The 19,945-nt window shown below is 46.0% G+C and overlaps 2 protein-coding genes and 1 long non-coding RNA gene across 6 annotated transcripts in view; all 3 read right to left on the minus strand.

Moving 5' to 3' along the window:
* The window catches only part of LOC122529958 (alpha-protein kinase 1-like), a 38,818-nt gene extending 32,661 nt beyond the window's left edge, over window positions 1–6,157 (minus strand). For 3 of the 4 annotated variants that reach the window (XR_006306880.1, XR_006306881.1, XM_043656526.1), the window contains exon 1: window positions 3,885–6,019. Coding sequence is in view for 2 of the 4 variants with exons in the window: in XM_043656526.1 (XP_043512461.1) it covers window positions 3,885–4,332 (448 nt within the window). In the remaining 2 variants the exon portion in view is untranslated. Of the gene's footprint in view, window positions 1–3,884 lie in introns of all 4 variants that reach the window. The other variant, XM_043656527.1, reaches the window with a different exon arrangement.
* Window positions 6,158–7,411: 1,254 nt separating this feature from the next.
* LOC122529973 lies at window positions 7,412–11,620 on the minus strand. Its single transcript, XR_006306887.1, has 2 exons — window positions 11,468–11,620; window positions 7,412–9,681 (listed from the first exon to the last, which is right to left on the minus strand). It is a non-coding gene; the product is annotated as an uncharacterized LOC122529973 (long non-coding RNA).
* A 7,107-nt stretch (window positions 11,621–18,727) lies between these two features.
* Window positions 18,728–19,898, minus strand: LOC122529987. Its single transcript, XM_043656568.1, has 3 exons — window positions 19,771–19,898; window positions 18,985–19,131; window positions 18,728–18,897 (listed from the first exon to the last, which is right to left on the minus strand). The coding sequence occupies exons 1-3, from the start codon at window positions 19,841–19,843 to the stop codon at window positions 18,728–18,730; spliced, it is 390 nt and encodes a 129-aa protein (XP_043512503.1). The 5' UTR covers window positions 19,844–19,898.
* Window positions 19,899–19,945: the final 47 nt, after the last annotated feature.

Consider the following 19,945-nt stretch of genomic DNA (forward strand, 5'->3'; position numbering starts at 1 on the left):
TAAATTAATATTTTATCATTTTTCCTTTTTCTTTTTTTAAATTGCACAATCTCGTCACATTAATGAATAACAATGTGTAACGCGACATATAAAAATCGAAACAATTATAGAACATAGTACATGTGATACTAACTCTTCAGACAGTGGATAATTTTATACTTTGCACTTTACATCTTTTTTTTTCTACGTATTCAGCAAGAAATTTTCATGTAAAATTTTCAAATTATTCTCAGTACATAATAACCGAAGGTTTACATATTTACAAATATTATCATCATTATGTGTTTACCAACGTATATATTTATTTTCATCTATATTCAGTTGGCCCGTTCGAAGGTTAAGGTGTCAAGCGTACGGAAGAATTTAAGGTTCGGCCAGTTTAAGAATCACTTCCCGAATAAAGATTCCCGTTTGTGTTATACATATGAAAAGCATCGTGTAGGGACGAATAATATAATTCCATTTATGTGCGAGGGAAAAGGTTAGGCGTGGTCCGACAACAACCGTCCACGGCTCTTCTTCCTAATCGTTTCCTCTCGGAGGGGGATCGTTCGGATACTTCTAATCTTTCTTTTTCGTACGAATTCAGGCCAACGGCGTCGTCCCTTCGGTTCACCGAAGCCACCGCACATAAACTACGCTCGAGTATCCTAACTTGCTCCTAAAAGGCATCTCTGATCGCGCCTCTACCACTTTCTTTACGATCTCTCCCTCGAAATTGTTCGAAAAGTGTAAATCACGGGCGACCAAAGTCAGTAAGGGAAAATTCTAAAAAAATAGTGACAACAAATGCAAATACATTGCCGTCGTAAAGAGAAAGTTAAAAATTTTTGTGAATTTGAATTAGTTGCATTCGTCTAGCTTCGTAATTAATTAAAATTCACCTCTGCCGCGGTATGTTTTACGAAATGAAAGAAAATCATCATACTCGGATAGAACAACAAGACGAATTATTTGTCTAAAAACCAAACGACAATTGTGACAATCGATTTTCTTGAAACATTTTTATGGGGACTCGAAACAAATTTACATTCGACCCCAAAGATCAAGCGGAAGAAAATTTTGTCCAAATGGGTTTGATTTGCAGTATTTTAAACATGAAAATTATCTCTCTGTAAAGGACGAAGGATGTGATTGCTCTCTAGATCAATAATAAAATAATTGTGAGTGTAAAGCATTCGATTTATATTGAATATCAAGCACACTCGCCGTCCGCGCCAAGGATTTATTTTAATTAAAAATTGAGAGGCAAATCACGATTTGCAGCGGTCTTTTCCCCTCGCTGCACTCAGCATCACTCGCCATTGTCTTTGAATGGCGCGCTCAACGCCCGAGCTCGTTTCGCTGGCTTTTTACCGCCACTGACGATCGAGCCTCTTCCATTAATCGTCACGGTCGGGATCCTTAATGACATTACAGCGCGTCGGAAGATCGAAGACCGCGTTGCCTGACCTCTTTTCTTCTGTCTTTCGCATCAACCCCCTAATGCGTGCACGCGCGTATATCTGGTACCGATAGTTCTATGTGGATCGTGTGTATCGTGTCACCCTATTTAAACCTGTTGCTCTCAAATTCCTGGTGCTCGTCCCATCTAAGAATCGAATGAAGAAAATCCATATTTTCTGTGAATTGAATCTCGACCAATCTCGTCACTCAATTTCGAGCGGCACCAGGAAGCTGTTGAGTGCCTTTGCATCATTCTTACACTCGACTCAACAACTGTTTCTTAGTAAAGCAAGTTTGTGGGATAATGTTATATGCACGTGACGCGCATATTAATGGTCGTTAGAATGGTCTCTAGTTTCAAGGAGAGAAAAATTAATAAATCGAAAGATTGTAGCTTCGGAAGATGCAAGAAGTCGCTCAGTGACGAATGTTACACTTAAGCGACATTTAAAAGTAAAGTATCTCACACGTGTAGCGAAGTTATTCCGAGACTCGTTTACGACAACTGTTTTAAAAAAAATAAATTTCATACTTCTTCTCAAGTTTAAAATTCAAGCTCCTTTATCGTTCGTATTAATTGAGAAGGACCGAGTTTTCCCGCATCCAACGGAAGCTGTCGCCACTTTGTACCTTAGTTTAAGTTTAATTTTAAAAATCGACTCTCCTACGTCTTGACGCAAAACTGACCCACGCGTGTCCGTGTATAAATGAAAATCCTTCGATCAGATGGCCGTGCATACGGCGCCGATCGATAATTTTCCACTTCTTTGTTTAACCGACCACTTCAATCATGTCATTTCCACAGCATAGTCCATACGCGTTCAACGATGAAAGAGATAGAACGAGCAACATTAAACGCGCTTGCTCGTTCTAACAGTCGTCAACGTTTGTAAAATTAGAACACGTATATTCGCACTTTGCAAACAATGGCGAGCTACGACCGAAGGGTTAATCACGCAATTAATCACCGGTTAACGTTATCGTTAATGTTATCTGCTGCAGTTTTGCTGTTCGCTCCGCGATAGTCGTAACATTTCGCCAATCGTGTTCGAGTTTGCTCGATAAAATAACAATCGACTCGCGATCGTTGATCGACGAAGCGATTTTTATTCGGCCAGTAAAAGCTTTCGCGTTGGACGATCTACAAGCGAGAGCTGGCGGACCAGCGAGTTTCGCGATCCGACGGCAAGATCGCGTCGATCTTTCGCTCGCGCGCGTTCGTGCGTTCTCATACGTGGTCGTTTTTTTATCGAACTCGAATTCGAATCCGTCACCAACAAACATCACGAAAAGCAAAAAGCGTTTTGGGTTGGCAAGCGAAGCGAAATTACGTAACAGGCGATTATTTGAGACAGTGAGAGCAAAAGTGAACTGACAACGAGTCACACTTCTTTTCTGAACGCGAGTTTATAGCACTGACTCGTTTTGCGAAATGAATTATTGGACACATTTCTCGATTGAAGTTCTTTGTAACTGTGGGATAAAAAGATTAAATTATTGGGATGGATAAGTTAAATTCTCCAGTTGTGGACAAATTTTTAAATCCTCTAAACACATGTGAGAAACGATACTTTTTTGCTTACGTATATCTGTTTCAGTCCACTTTTGCTCTCAACGTTCTGTCTTAAAATACAGTCGAATAAAGAATTGTAAAAAGTCATTGGTCCATGCTAAAATCTTCAATGCAGATTTAGACGTGTAATACCGTGGGAATACCTACAATCACGTAGAAGGTTCCAAGGTGTCATTTTTCTCTCAGAAATGAAGACAGAACATCTGTATACTACGTCCGTTGGTCCACGAAAACGACAATCGAAGGCGAACGAAACCGGCAAGAAATCTGCGAGACATCGGTGAGAATCTAGAACGTATTTTAGAACAGCGAGACAAAGACAATCGCGACAGGATCTCCGCAGAGTCCGCGGTTCGACGTTTCGCGGCGAACACCACCATCGTCAACGTTGGCGCGATATACCTGGGGAGCCACATTCAAGTGGTGACAAGAAACTTAATAGCTGGTCTTGAAATACAGGTTTCGACGTGTCGCTCGTAAAGATCGATTATCACCGAGTGTTTAGATCGGCGCCAATACCGGTAGCAGCGCGTTGCCGCGTACCGATAGGTGGCTGGCCGATCCGATCCGAACGAAAAAAACCTCCCTTCAGGCGCAGCTATGCCCACGCCGAACCGTATTCATCCTCGCGTTGTATTCGATCCATAAAGAAATCCCTTCTACCCGATAAGAAGACCATGTGTCGTATCGTGGACCGTTCGACTTCTCGAGATTCAAGCAGCTCCTACAGACTCTAGACTCGTCTAGACAAATCATCGTCTATCTTCATCTCGGAGAGACACCTCTTGGAATCGGCTACGTGAAATCAATGGCGAAAAGCCTCGTACTCGGCATACAGCGATTCAGATTGAAGCGAGAACGTTACCTGAAGGTGGTGGCGGTGGATGGTGATGATGATGGTGATGATGATGGTATCCGAGTGCAGGCGGTGGCGGTGGATAAACCGCTCCCCAGATACAAGATGCGGCCGCGGCGGCCGCCACCTGTTGCTGATGATGATGATGGTGGTGCTGCTGCTGTTGCTGCTGCTGCTGCTGCTGTTGTTGTTGTTGCTGTTGGTGTTGCTGTTGATGTTGTTGCTGTTGCTGCTGCTGTTGCAGCAGCTGCTGTACCTGAGCGATGTCTACGAATTCCTGCAACTCGCCGTCGGGCTCCGGGCCGGTTTCGCGCAACCGGCCCTCCGACGACGAGGGCACCACAGCGAACGGATTGCCGCTGTTGTGCTGCAAGTGTTCGAAACCCGCGAGCGGATTCGCGGGCTCGTAATTGCTGCGCCCGGTCGTGTGTTCGCGGCGCATCGCCAGTGCCAGCATCTTTTCAACCTGTCGCGCCGCCGGCCCTCGTCGCGGTGCCAGTCGTCCACGTGCTCCTGCTCCTCTTGCCTTCTATCCACAGCAGCTGGCCAACCACCCGGTGTTCCTTTATTCTCGTCGACCACGATGACCACGACGAGGACGAGGACAAGGACGATAGCAGCGGCGGCGGCGACGGCGGCAGCAGCGGCGAAAGACACGAGCGCGATAACGAAGAGGAGGCCAGGCTATCGCACATGTCACGACGTCACCGACGACGCGAGCGTCACCGTCGCGTCCGGTCGGTCTCGATGCACGCGACGGACGATCAACTGGCGAGCGAAACAACGAGCGAGACAACTGGCCGCAGGAAATCGTCGCTAGAGAAACGTCAACGAAAACCACTGTCGGCGCTGATCGATCGGTCGTTCGAGTCGATTCGACGAATACCGACACACTCGCGGAAGCGTATGGACAGGCCAGCGGACAGCAACGGCTCGAGATTGTTTGCGTTTCCACTCCCCGCGACAGTGGATAAGAAGAGATTTTTACGCTGGCGGTGTGATCGGCGACCGAATCGAAAGATAATCTTTTGTATTTTTTTTTCTTCTGTTTATTTCTTTGGCCACTTGGACGACAGGTAGAAAGCGCGGCACTGGTGGATCAAATTTCTCCCAGCCAACCAGCAGAAGAAGAAAGTGTCGGGAGAAATCTTTCCACGGCGGTGTGCGTTTGCTCGTTGTCCGAAAACTTTGCCCGAAACTCGCAAACTTCGTGACAGTTCAACGATATATTGTGGTAGATCCAATTGACTCGACGTTACTCGTCAACCGATGTCCTCGTGGAAATCCAACAGAAGCTACACCCTCCCCCATGTACGAAGCAGCGAGACGACTTTGCGGCACTGGAGCGTTCGAAATCGCGCGCTTTGATTGGAAGTCGGAGGTTCGCTCGTAGTTCGCGCCCGATAAACCAACGTACCGGCGCGCGTGCTGCCCGGTATCGTATCACTGAAGGATCCTGCTCTTTCTCGCTCTGTTCGTCCTCTTTTCTCCTTCTCTTCTTCCACAACAAGTCGGTTCTCCCTTCCTCCCGTACGACCGGCTTGCCGCCGCCCGCCCGTCTCTTTCGCTCGCCAAGCGTTTTCCGGTCTGGATCACCGGAGCAGCAGACTCTCCTCGAGAGACTTCTCTCTCGTCGTTTCTTTTTCTTTTTTTCTTCTTCTTCCTCTTCTGGACGAAAGAACGGACAACCAGAGTTCCTCCCGACGACTTTCGGAAACTGAACGACGTCGAGAATCGGCCGATCGTGGATGCTGGAGCCGGCGAGGCAGCCAAAGGGGTTCGCGATGGTCCGCGGTAGACTAATAAAGAGCGGCTCGCGCGGGAAGTGGTCGGCCGCCTCGAGAGAGCGCTCGCGCGCGCGGAGAGAGCGCGCGAGGAGGCTGCTGCTGCCGCGGCTGCTGGTGCTCCTGGTGGTGTTGCTGCGGGTGGCGGTGACGGTGGCGGTGGCGGTGACGGCGGCGGCGATCCTCGCGACCGGCGAGACGAGATTCGCTGGCGTCACGTGTCGTCGACATCACCCCGTGCATACTCCCGATACTGTTCACGCTGCTTACCTCTATACGCCAGCCTCCCCTCCTCTTTCGCTCTTCCTCGAGACGCCCTGCGATCCTCGGCTCGCCACCACAGCCACCACTTCTCTTCTCTTCTCTTCTCTTCTCTCCTACACGCCGAGAGACGTTTCTTTCTCACTTTTCTTTTTTTTTCTTTTTTCTCCTCTTCTCTTTGAAACGCACACGGCAACGCGCACCGTCTTCGTCTCCGCCGCTCCTTTGGAATCATCCGTCTCTCCCGCGTGTCTCTCCGCGATTTCCATTCATTCCTTTCCCCCGCCCGTGCGCCCGCCACACCGCCGCCCCTCTTCATCGCGCGACAGCACGCCAACCTTCATCTCTCTCCTCTTTGCCCGTTCTTCTTCCACTCGGAGCGGGACGATCTCGCTCCGACTTGTCTCCTCGCGTGCTTCTCTCTTCCTTCCTTTACCTTTCGCGTTGCCCCGCGTTCTCTCTCGCTTCTGCTCGTACACCTAACCACCTCCTGCGTGTGGTGGTACCTCTTGCCTCCCTCGCGCGATGATTCCCTTCCTCGACGCGCGCGCTACGATGCCTCTCCTTTTCCTTTCCTTCTGCTGGTTCTTTCCTCTTTCTTTCCTCCCGCAGAGGAGGTTTGAACACCAACGCGTTCATCGCCGGTAACACTGCCAACGTTCGCCGGGTGACGTCACTGGCGTGGGCGCACCCCCACGCCAGAAAGAGCGCGTCTCTCTTTCTTTTCTGTCTTCTCCTCTTTCTTTCTCCTCCTCTTCCTCCTCCTCCTCCTCCTCTTCTTCTTCATCATCTTTGTCTTTGTCTTTTTCTCTTTTCTCTACGTTTTCTCTTCGGCTTTACCTCTCCTCGTCCCGCGGTAACTACACTTCGACTTCGCCTCCTTTCCTCGGCTCACTCTCGCGCCTCGAAAACCCCATCTACCCTGTCCCCGTATCGTTGCAGACATGTCCGATTTCGACGCCGGAAGTCCGGGGAATCTCGCGGAAATTTTCGGCCCGGTCTGTGCGGCCACGCGTCGCGACCTTGAAATTGGAGCGTTCGGGGGAGAGAGAGAGAGAGAGAAAGAGGGACGAGCAGAGGCGCGAGCAAAAGGTTGAGGTCGATACTCTCCCGGGTTGGATGACTTTTACCGTAAACACGCTGCCCCCGCGTCGCGTCGTTCACGCTTCGTTCCTCCCCTTCGATTCCTCCGACTAGTTCTTCGCCGATTCTTCGACCCTCTCCGATCCGACAACATGATCCTTGCGGAATAAAGAGATGCTTGGATATTTAAATTTCTCCCGTCTTTGTCCCGTGATACGAATGAGGCTACGGTCACGGTGAATGCCATATGTTCCGACGTACTGTCATTTTGAGAGCAGTCATGTATGTACAGGTTCTTGTGCATTTTCATCCTCGGACGTTTTATTCGTATTCATAGCGTTGTCCGATGCACACAGTACAAATTGAAATATTTTCGATAAGGAGAAAAGAAGGATAGTGTGGATAATGCTATCGTAAATACATATGTGTAATAAGATTTTATCCAGTTGATAGTTTCTACGTTAGATAAGAGAACAAGAGCCACGCGTATTTGGGCACGAGCCGAAGGCATGCGTTATCTTTACGCGCGTAGGGATAAATATCCGCTTGGCTGGCACGTAATATTAGGGGCACAAGTGGTTCGTTAAGTGCAGGTTTCGACGCGTGCCAGAAGCACGTCACGCGTATTACGATTTGAAAGGCAGCACGATGCTCTGTCTTCGGGCCAAACGGAGGGAGGAGAAAACCGCAAAAAGCAATACTCGCACGAAGAGCGACGAAGCCTGCGTTTTTACGTTTCGCTACCGATTGACTACTTGGTCGACATCATCGAGCCGTCCGTTCTCACACGTATAATTTATTTTCTTCCTCGAGGTTTTCGATCACTAGAGCTAGAAATAACTGGATCGTAACAGACCGAGTGGCGTTCAAATTTCTAATATTGACCAAAAAAATAGCTCCATTCAATGTGAATTAGAAGATCGAGATAAATTGGGGCGATATCTCTCGAAAGTTCCCATAAAGCGACGATTCCTATTCGTTAATTGTGGCCATTAAAATTGAAAAACACGGAATCCTTAGCGAGCTGCTAAGTAACGAGGCGAGCTGCGTTTACGAGCGAGTGGTAGCTGCAACTGTAAAAGTTAATGACGTCCTTCGCGCTAGCTGAAACTACGGTTCGATACGATTCGATCTTAATCTCTCTCCCACTCGTTCTATCCTTTTCCTTTGCTCTGTCGTTCCGCGACGCGACACGTTTTATCATTACAACGCGGCAGAATTGCACGCGATGCTCGAAAGATAAAACCGGCAGAAGATGTCCTCCAGCGAGCATAGAGGTATCGAAAACAGGTCAGTCCAGTTTTCGCAATTATGTCAAAACGACTATGCCGACGTGCGTATACCCTCTAGCTAAAAAGGGTTGCAACTTCCCCTCGGAGCGTTTCAGCGACGACCGGCGTCGGCGTCGCCGGTAATCGAGATCAACGGGCGTGAATATCACGCGCGCAGGCAGACGCTCTCATTGCCGCTCCATGACCGAATAAAGATACGAGGTCGCGAGTGACCTCGTGACTAAACGAAACAAGGAAAGAACGAAAGACTCTTGGAGGAAGAGAACAGTCACCGGCCGAGGCGGGACGGAAATTCAGCGGTCGTATCGTGCGGCGTGCACGATGAAACTGAAACGGAGAACGCCCGACGTACTTCACTACGTATACTGTTGGCGAGAGCCAACGCGTCTCTCACCTGATCGATCGTTTAAAGAATCATAAATCCAACGATAATGATTTCCACGACTGGCGAGCAACGCCGGATATCTGACACTATAATTTCTCGGTCTTCGATTACTCGAGTAGAGCCTTTTTCCCCCCGCTCGCTCCGTACGCCGAGTTCTCCATTAACCGGTGTACCCTCGGGCGTTTCCTACAACTTTTTAAACGAACGAAAGATTCGCGGCGTTTATTTCGATCCGAGAGGTCCGTTGCAGCGAGAGAACAATAGATATATATATATCCGGAGATACGAAACGCGTTCTCGATAAAACCCTGGACAAGTCGCGTGCGTTGGTAAGCACACGGAGCAAGGACCAAATTGGGCGAGGCAAAAGGAAAAAAAAAAAAAGAAAGAAAGAAAAGAATCGAAGACTCAGGTGTCGTTTCGCGGCTGGTCTAATCGTTCTCCTTAAACCGGCAGAGGGATCAGCCGGGTGTAGAGTCGCCGCGAAGAACGAGCAAAGAGGACGATGACGGTGACGGCGATGGTGGCGACGACGATAACCGTGGTGGTGGCCGCGGCACAGGCACACGCCATATCTGGCAAGACTATCCTACGTGGGCTCGATCCTCGCCTCGGCTCCCCTCTCCCTCGCCACCTAACCGAGCAAACACACCTTTTTAGCGGCATTACATTAATATCGTAATGGCACGGGATCAAGCGAACGAGTCCGCCTGCCCGAAGGCGCGCGCGCGCGCTCATCTTCCACGCGCGAAAGCAACGAAGACAGAGAAACCAAGCCTCTTCCTCTCTTTCGTCTCCTTCTTCCTCTTCATCCTCTTCTTCACCGTCGACGACGTTCAAGCCTCCCCGCGGATACGCTAACTGTCTCGCGTCCGAGTGGATCATTTGTCTTCCTCAGGGAAGAACAACTGCGCATATCGCGGACTCCAGGGATTCTCCGTTGGCTGGCACGAGCCATTCTCCACATGGGATGGACCGACTCCACTCTCTCCGTGTGTGTCCTGAAATTTGAATAAAATTTACAAAACGATTGTCTTCTCGTCGAGGGGTCGTACGATTAATTAAACAGAGAAAGAGCGCACGATTTTTAAAATTTTTCATACGACTTAAACGAGTCGACTGTTCCGTTTTAATAACGATCCTCTCTCGTTATTAAATTTGTCATTCACAGCGAGATGCGAATCGATATTTAGAAAAGACGAAGGTGTTTGAACGTCTCGTGTTCGAGTTGATCGATGGTCGTTCGGAGAATGGAGCACCGTTCAGAAGAGCGGAGGCACCTCCCGGCCCAAGATCGTCCCTGACGAGAGTATATCCGCTCTCTCGGAGAGACATAATTCGAAATTGTCGGTTGGGTCAAAGGGCAGAGCCCGGCTACTTGAGCGAGTTGACTCTGCCGGTCTCGGAGGTCACGTGCCACGGCTTCTTTACTTCTTCTGACATTACCTCTCCTCGCGTCGTCTTCCTTCGAGATTCCACCTCCCTGCGCGAGGCGACCGGTCTCTCCTGTGGAGGCTCGTGGTCTTTCTCGTTCGGCTCGTTATCGCTCACTCTGCTCGTTATCACCGTCGTTAAAAATCTCTTCATCCACTCGGAAATCATCGTATCACGTGAACTGCGTATCTAAATGTTCGATCATCTGGTTTTTTATTTTCCCTTTTCTCCGTTTCTTCGTTTTGTTTCCTTTGGCCTTTTTCACGTTTCATCGTCAACGATCGTTATCGATCAGCCGTGATCCGATGAAACGAAGCAACTAACTCTAAACTCTCTCTCTCAGATATCTTGCATATTTGAAGAGAAAAGAGAAAATCAACAGTATGAAACAGGACAAGGCAACAGATCGTCTGAACCGCGCCGGTCCTGCTGCTGCAGCAGCAGCAGCAGCCGAGAGTCGAAGTGACCTCATCGGATGTGGCTCTGATTCGCTCAATTCGTCCACGACGTTCCAGAGAGCTCGTGCTCGGTCGCGCGCATCAACGCGCGCCAAGACACGGACGTGTCGCGCGGAAAAGGAGCCTTTGCGCGATTGCTATCGTCTTTGCCTCATTATTCCATTATGATGGCGTGTGGCGTGTGCCGTACCCCATTCGCCCTGATTGCCAGCGCATTCTCCCCTCCTCGCTGTGCTCCCCTGCACGCTTCAAACAGCGTCTCCTCTCCTCTCCTCTTCTACTCTCACTCTCTCTCTTTCTCTCTTGAATCTTGAACGCTCTTTTTCCCTCGAATCGCGTTCGTTCCTCCTTCTCTTTTTCATGTTTCTCGCTCGAGACTATCTCCGACGATGCTTTCCACGACGATGCGTGTTCTCTGTTGTTCCAACGAACAAGTTGCGCGCGAGTTTCGTCCTCTTCGTTCGCTCGTTCGTCCCTCGAGTTCCAGCCGAGCACGCGTACACACCGCCGTGACGATGATGTGCGTGATATTACGCCGGCTGGTGAACGTGAATCCCCGATGGAGCAACGAGGAAAGAGATCGGTGAAAGAAAAGAGATGGCCGGCGTGGAAAAGAGAGAAAAGTAAGGTGAAAAGGGGCGTTGGTAAGGGGGAAAGGGTATCGTCGCGGCGAGAGGGGACGAAGGTGGATGGACGACGGGACAAGGTAGGGCAGAGACTCTCAAACGGTTCGGAACAGGTTCCAGGACCGTTGCTTACCTCGCCCCGTCCGCCGGTGGGTGGAGAACGAGTTACAGTACGCGCGTCGGCCACGGAAGACACCTGGTTTTCGGTTAAGCGCGACTCGGAGCGCGGCAACGTCGGAGCAGTGAGGAGGGAGAAGAGAAGTACCTACACGGTTGGAACCGAGATTTTTGAATATGGGCCGTGGCTCGATCCTAACGCTCTTGTCTCTAAACCTTTGGCTTTGTTTCTCTCTCTCTGTGGCTCTTCGTCTCATTGGAGTTTTCGGTTTATTTCCCCTGGCATTTCAAAACGTCGATAGGACATATTCTTACGCCGCTACTTTTCTCTTTCTTAATCCTACAAATGAAGAGATTTTTAGTGTTTGAAGAAAATCTTGGGTATAAAATCGAAATGAGAAATTACGCATAAATGTTTGTAGATACGTAAATACAGTCTAAATAACCGTACGAACTGACTTTTACGTTTGTTCTATAGGGAAAGTATTTAACGACGGGCTAGTTTAGATGTCATAAAACGCAGTTACTGCTTCATCAATTAAAACAATTTACTGAAATTCATGTACTGTTACTGCAAATCGACGAAAACAAACTCGATATTCACGAGCAACAGCATGTGCAAATGTACGTGTTTTATTAGGTTGTCTAAATATCTGGAGTTATATACAGCGGTGGAATCTTGAAACGAAGATACTACTTAACGCGGATAATCTAGATGTTACCACGAGCCTGGCACTCCGATCAGCCGATAAATGAAACGAAGTGAAACGCATTACATCAGGGATCCTCGTTAATGTCCAATTACATCGAGATCAGGCAACACAAATACGCTTGTTCTGCCGATTTGCAGATCGTCTGCAGCAACGTTTCTCAAAAAACGCTCGCCGCTCTTTTCGAAAACTTTCGTTTTTTTTTCTTTCGCCGTTCCAACGCCGAGTAATGTTGTCTGCCACGTAATAGTCTGACCAAACTAGTCGAATAAAGAGGCCCCCCTGACAAAAATACCGATACAACGTCGATCGTGTACTTCCGTGGAGAGAAATCATCGGCGAACGGATGATTCGCTGATCCCACGATGCCCGATTGCCGCTCAAGAACAATGGCTTTGGATAATGCGGAATAGAATACCCTACGTACTCGCTCGCACACCGAGATAGCCGATTGTAATAACGTTATGCGTTCCGGATTTACGCCTAAAAATATCCCCGGCCTGTTGCACACGCGAAATGCACGATAAATCTTCGGTCTCGAGACTACGAGACCACGTGGCCAGTTTCTCAGTATCGTTAGGCTCGGTGAAAAATTAACGCGCGCCGCTTACGTTTGATTCGCTGGAGAGATTCCTTTTGTTCTTGGCATGTCGGTTGAAAAGCGTGGAAATCTCGAAACGACACGACACGACACGACACCTCGAGGTTGAGCTCAACGCAGGTTTCAGTTAACGCAACCTGGCCAGGATCGTTAACGTAGGCCCGTGTCACATCGCGCGCGTCGATCTATTATGTATTTCGTTGCGATCCGCTTTATAACCGTAATGACCGGACGTATCGCAACGGATAATAATTAATGGTAAAACGGCCGCCGCCGGTGAGACGAATCGCGCACGTGGGGGTATAATTCCACGGTGGGATGACAATAAGGGTAAACCGGTATTTTAGCGGCAGCTCGCTATTTCTGCAACACCCGAAACCACCCACAGTTCACGCAAATTTCTGCTTTATCGAACGCAATCGTAGCTGACGTACGGAATGAAACGACATTGCCAAGAAAAACTTGTTCTATCTGACTGTGTAACAAAATAAATAACAACAGTCGGTGATTGAAACAATCAACCTACATTTTTGAAATTCTAAGGAAAATGTCAGAATCGTATATTTAGCTTCAAATTCCGATAAACAGAGAACGTGTTTTAGTAACATGTTCTAGCAATTAGCTGACACTCTATTGAATTTTAAAATAGTTCTACAGATAAAATGGAATATGTAGGTTATCATGATTTGTCTTTATAGCCTTCAATTACAATTTATTAAGCACCTCAAGTTACTAAATTCTGAATGATTTTACAGCCATTTCATACGGAGCGTGCCGATACTTTCCCCAGAAACATGAGGGAACACCTTGACAGTGTCAATTGAACTAAGCTACCGTTATGCGCAGCATTAAGTCTTTATTTTTTTCAGTAATTTCTCAAGCAGAGTTTCTACCAATATATCATATGACACGCATACAAATACAAATGTACGACGATTATATGCAGGAAGAACAAACGATCAAAGCATAAATCTGTTTCTTCATCCATCATCGCGGTGACTGTAAACGCACAAAATGCTTAACTGACGCAAAAAGTTATGTGTAACGCGTAACCCATCCTCATCACGTTCCTGTGTCACGTTCGCCAGCTACGCAAGACGAATTGATTTGTTTCACCTGGATTGAGCATGCATGCATACAAGTAGATCTTCGAAGATTAAACGAGATTAGAAACTGGGAGTGTCGAACGGTAGTGGCGTGAACGAGACGACGTTTACGACGAAATGTTTCGAAATCACTTCGAATTCATTCTATCTGGCGCCAAGCATTCGAAATTCCGTCCCATCATTCGGATTCCGAAAGCTGTTATGCTCTTTCGTACTCGACATTTACGCATAGCTGTTTGGATCGGGAAAATTCGACGAACAATTTTCTCCAACAATTCCCATATTGGGCTTCGAGTTTCTAATAAACCTACAATTTAAATCTTTTTTTTTTTTTCTAGGTTTGATAAAATTTGCTACCATTTTACAAACGTAGCTCTTTTTTTGTAAATAATATATTGCTGATCACCTTTGTGATAAAAAGCAACTAAATTAGCTCCTTCAAAATAAAGAAAGCTTAGTCTTCTGCGTGTTCAAAAAGTTTCTTTTATATTTTTGATTTCGCAACGGGATCTTGTATTTTTATTTAATTTGTATTTCTCTCTGAAACGGCGAATTAGATGGGAATATATCATAGGGAAAGATCATGCAAATTTTCCTTTCAATGTTTTTACGCACTCGCTTTCGTGATCGCGAGTATTTGTGTACCACGTCGTTAATCGCTTCCTGATAAGTAAATCGAAACGTTACGCGGTCAGTTAACGTGCCAGTTAAGATATCTTGAATATAATTTACGGCATTACACCGCACAGCGTAGCCACGAACGATCGGTCGGCCTCTAATTACGCATCACTAACCTATATTAATTCAAGATCTTGCAAAATTCCGTGCGCGTCCAACGCGTCTACGTGGTCAACATCATCAGCGAACGACTCGTACAAATTGGACTCAATTGTTAGCCCGTGTCTCAATTGTTGCATTTACATTTTCAGAATACTCGGAATGTTACGTCGTTGCACGAGACTTCAACGAAACGTTTCACATCCCTGCAAAAAATCTTTGACGGCTTCAAGTCTCGAACACTGAGAACTCTAAACCTTCAAACTTTTCAATTTTCACTTCATCTCTCCGGTATTTTAAAATTCGAAACGAATGAATCCGATTCGTTTTTGCGTTGTTTCATGAAAATGAAAACATCACGCATGTCCAATTTGTCCACGGTGATCGAACGATACTTCGTGCATGTTACACAGTGCGTAAACGCGGTAATTAGGCTGTTCTCAGGCCCGACTCGCCAGTAAACGGCATAGGCAATTTATCCGCGTACCTTTCTCCTTGTTCTCCGACGGTAGGCATCCAAGTACCTATGCTATCTCGATTCCTACGCCATTAGTTTCTACACGTTCCACAGAGCTACTTTATAACCTGGATATCACTGAACAATTGCCTGGCGTGATCCAAATTTTCTTTCAATATATTGAAGGTGGTATATTTTCACTGAAAAAATGTTTCACGTTTTCCTTTTATACGATTAAAGAATAAAAAATAAAAACCGGATTTACGAGATAAAAGTTTGAGATTACCTGTTTGCATTGATTAAGAACTATCGGTCAACCATTTGCCAATTTATTACTGTACATTTGCATTTCATAATTTCATACTATCCGTTTGAAATTAGTTTTTAATGATTCATTGATAAAGTTACATTATAGAATCTCATTGTAGATTCGTTGAAGTGTGATACATTCTTTCCTAGAATGAAATGAAATGAATTTCTCGCGAGTCAAGAAAGCTGTTAATTGGCTGGCAATTGTGAGTCATCTTCATATTTCAAATACTCGTACACAATACCCATCCGAAAAGATTAATACTTTAATTAATAACAATAATTTCGTAAATTAAATATTCGTAGGGAAAAATCGCGTCAATGTATTTGACATTTCGAGTTCAAGGAAGTAAAGGTTAAATAGTAAATATACCGGTTGTTGTAATTCAAGGATTTCTTTCTTTTCTCGAATGGCATTTATTTTAGAATCACGTGTAATTTTCAGTTTCAATGAAAACGTAAGCGATTGTATCATTACGAAATCATTCTTTCAACCTTAACTTTATAGACCGAAAGCGACACGGAGAGAAACACGCTTCACGTTACGAGGTAATGTACTTCGATTACTTTCAAATGTCATAACATTAGATGATTTGCAAGTTGTACCTCACAAGCACTTGCCGCGTCCACGAAGGAGATGAACGCGACTTGCCACAAATGACTGAATCCGCTCCTGCGGGCGATGATATCATTCGAGTGTCGAAACGATACGAGGGCTCTCGTATTACACGCCAAACCCCGTAGAAAATCTCCCGCGGGTTTATGTTCCGTTAGAACATTGCGCTTTTTCAAATGTACACACCGACTCATAACCTATAAAATAGGTTACGCCATTGGGCGATTCTAACCATTCATCAATTTCCTGCATTTATCCAGGGATACTTAATAGCTCTATAAAATATATAGCTCTATAAAATTATAACTCTTAAACGTGTGGTTGATTAATTTTCCACCGGAGTGTACAATATAATAATTACATGAGAATTTTTACTTTCCATTCAACTTACCTCACAAAATAAACAACATATTGCCAATCGATCATATGTTACCAAAGCTGTTATTTTATAAAATCTGCTCTTTTGACTCTTACGTCACATTTTATAGCCATTAACTAATGTTCAAAACCAGAGAATTAACGAAATTATACCTGTCGTAATTTTCCTCTGTAATCCTCGTGCCAAAACACGTGCAACAACGAAACGGCCATAATAATGGCGCGAAAGTTGGCGACTAATCGAACTCGTATCGAGTATCGAGATGCAAGTTGAGAACCAGCGCGAACGTGGCGAGGCACGCGACAAGGCAGAGCGCGTGTCCCACGCGCGCTCGCTTCGAGAAGCTCTCCTCAAATCAAATCACGTAACTCGCCACGATGTATATCTCTCCTCTCTTCGCGGTGAAATCGTCGAATCGTTGAATCACGGAGCGGAGAAACGGAGGACGGTGTCTTGTGTCGTGTGCGATTGGCGAGTCGCAAAAATCCGCCATTAAAATCCGCGACCGACCAGCTCCTCCCATCGAGAAGCGTTCGAGAGGACGCCGTTTCGAGAGATCGCCAGAGATCTTCGACCGATCGCTTCCAGGCGTGGGCGCTGACTTTTTTTTTTTTTTTTTTTCTCCCCTCGATCTCGCGCCATCGATTTTTCTTCGATTGTCCACCAATCATCCGATCGATTCACCGGCCAATTTGATTCTGAATCACGCGGTACGTACGTATACTTAAAAATCGTGTATATAATGCATTTACTCATGTACTGCACTTGTATAATGCATCTACTTATACATTTAATATATTTAACATATGTAAGTATTTTACTTACATATCATGTACATTTATTTATCTATCGCACGGGTGATCTTTTCAGCAGAAGATGCAAGCATCGAATACCTATCTTTTAACAAAGTTCATTGTAATATCGACGGGGATAATTACGAGCCGGCCAATTGTTGTCCTTAATTTCCTCCTATCGGGAAGATCAATTTCCGTCGGTTGTGTCGGGCGCCACGTGACCGAGGCTGAAGCCGGCGCCTCTAGTGAGGCGAAACAGAAGAGGAGGGGAACCTTAATTCGCCGTACATTTCCCCTTATTTGGGCTTCCGTGCTCGAACCGAAGTCCGGGAAGGGAGACCGACTTGGGAGGGACTGAGAGGGTCGGGCCTACGACTTATACCGCGGGACGCTTGCTGAGTGACGAATGTGTATACCCGTCTTATTCACCTCCTACCGTATTCGGCGACAGGCTTGCAGATCGTTCAGGATTAAGCCTGTAATTCTAATCGCCTCGCTGTTCGTTTTGCCGAGGTCTCCTCTCTCTCCATGGGAATCGTCTGTTTTCTCAATTACATCCGTTGCACCGGCGCTCGTCTGCCTTCTACGCCTCGTAACTTTATAGCTCCGTTAATTCTACCCGTTTGTTATTTGGCGTTGACCGCCTGATCGTTTCGAGGACAACTCTTGATACTAAAATAAAAAAAGAAAAGAAACATAGATAACGAATGAATGTAATTTGCAAACATTGAAGATCTTTTCGTTTGTCGTGACAAAATCGAAAAAGGATTCGACGAGCATGGCAAGATCAACAATTGAGACTCAAAATTGAATATTTTTGCCACGAATCATGCGGCATATCGTAAACTTGCTTGACAGATTCCACACTCGCCGTAAGTTGGATAACGTTCTACGCGGTTTGCCAGTTATTCACTCTATTCTTCTCTCGACGTGTCGAGCGGCGCGAATTTCCTGAAGCGTTCTCTGGGACGTAGACCGTGTCACGTTTTATTACAAGGCATTTCCTCCGCGCAAATTCCACGGCTCTCGCCACTTTACCCTTTCGTCCTCGTATATCCGATCGGGCTGGATGATCAGTTTTATGAATTGCTCGGTTAATGCCTCGATAAAGACTGTGTAACCGTGTTGTGAAGAAAAAGAAAGAAAAGAAAAAATTATGGTACAAAAGCATGGTTTGATAGATACACGGTTAACGGAGGCCGTCCACTTTAATAATCGCCATAGGTGAGTTTTCAAATGTCATTTTCGTGTTCACGATCGGTCTGGAAACGCAGCAGCGCACTACCAATAATAACTTGATCTAACGCAAGCGTTACACCCCTATTATGTAGATCCGTAGCGAAGACAGAAAAGTACCGGCTAACAGTGCACCGTGCGACCTTAGAAAGGCGATCGTTTATTGTTCGGACCGCACGTGCGCGTTCTCGGTGCAAGAACGACCGGGGCGAAACGAACTAGCCGACTGCAAACAGCAACCACCACTGTCTGGCCGCAATGAACGCGACATTCTGAACGTTTCGCGATTGACAACAAAGCGGTGCAACGTTCAACGGTGGTAAGATTGATTTGTGAGCGGCTCCGGGACCGGGATCCTATTCACGTATCAAGCATATTGTGACGGATATCGCCTGGAGAAAATTGCTCAATTCAGACCGGCCTGCTACTACCGGCGATGTTCCTTTGCTCCCGTGCACGTTGGAACACTCAGTGATGTAGCTACCGTCTGGAACGCCCAGACGCGTGCCTCGCCACTTGGCCCTTTCCAATTCCTTCTAGCTTCCTTTGAACTCCGTCCGACGTAACAGCCATGGATTTCTCTTTCATCTTTTTCTTCTACACGAAAGGGAACAATTCGTATAATTAAGCTTACATGCTTTTGATCTTATAGGCCTGAGCGAGGGAAATCAAGAATGTACTTACGTGTGATACAAGTGGAAGGATGCGTATCACTGAGATAGAAATCGTTCAACACAGCACATTCCACGAACACGTTCACTAGTATGTACACTGACATTTGTAACTGTTCGGATACTTTGGCCAATTTGTAGAAACAATGGTTGAATTTGACTAAAAGATATGAATTAAATTTAAACTTTATATTAAAAACTGCCATAAGTATATGTATACAGGGTGTCCCGGGTTTCTCCCGCCAAACTGCGAGAGCTTATTCTAGGGGCCAAAAGAAGACAAAAATGTTCTATGAAGTTTGCGAATTAACGCTTTGTTAAGGAGATATAAACAAATAATGATAAATAGTTACTCACGATTTTTAAAGTCTCATTTCAAAATGATGTCCTTCTGCTCGGATACAAGCTTGAAACATCGATGAAAAACTAAATTTATACAGTATCTTGTTACATTTCAATAACTGTATTTTTATTACGCTGCACAAGATCTTCATATGAAGTTCTTCGAGTAAACCTTTTGTTTCAAAATATTCCATAGATAAAAGTCGAGCGGTATAAGATCAACACTCATTTCCAATTATGAAACAGGCTCGTGCAAAGGAAAGCAGTGGCTGAAATACTGAAACTCAGTAAAATACCAAGTATCTATTTTTGATTATATCTCTGTAATAAAGCGTTAATTCGCAAACTTCATGTAACATTTTTTTCTTCTTTTGGCCCCTGGAATAAGCTCTTGCAGTTTGTATGTATATTTACTATTTCAGTATTACTACCTGTTTTTCGTTAACATACTTTTCACCTACTGTTTTCTTTGAATATTCTGGCCGAAACTCTGTTCGTTGTGTCTCGTTGCCACACTTCGAGTATCTCATTCGAATTTATAACCACGTATTGAACTTGATCCCATCGCTTCACCACTGGTCTTCGAACTCTGAAACGATACAATCGATAGAAGTAGGATAACAAGAGGAATT

This window comes from Frieseomelitta varia, unplaced genomic scaffold (assembly GCF_011392965.1).
Source record: "Frieseomelitta varia isolate USP_RPSP 00005682 unplaced genomic scaffold, Fvar_1.2 scaffold_317, whole genome shotgun sequence".
Classification (NCBI taxonomy): domain Eukaryota; kingdom Metazoa; phylum Arthropoda; class Insecta; order Hymenoptera; family Apidae; genus Frieseomelitta; species Frieseomelitta varia.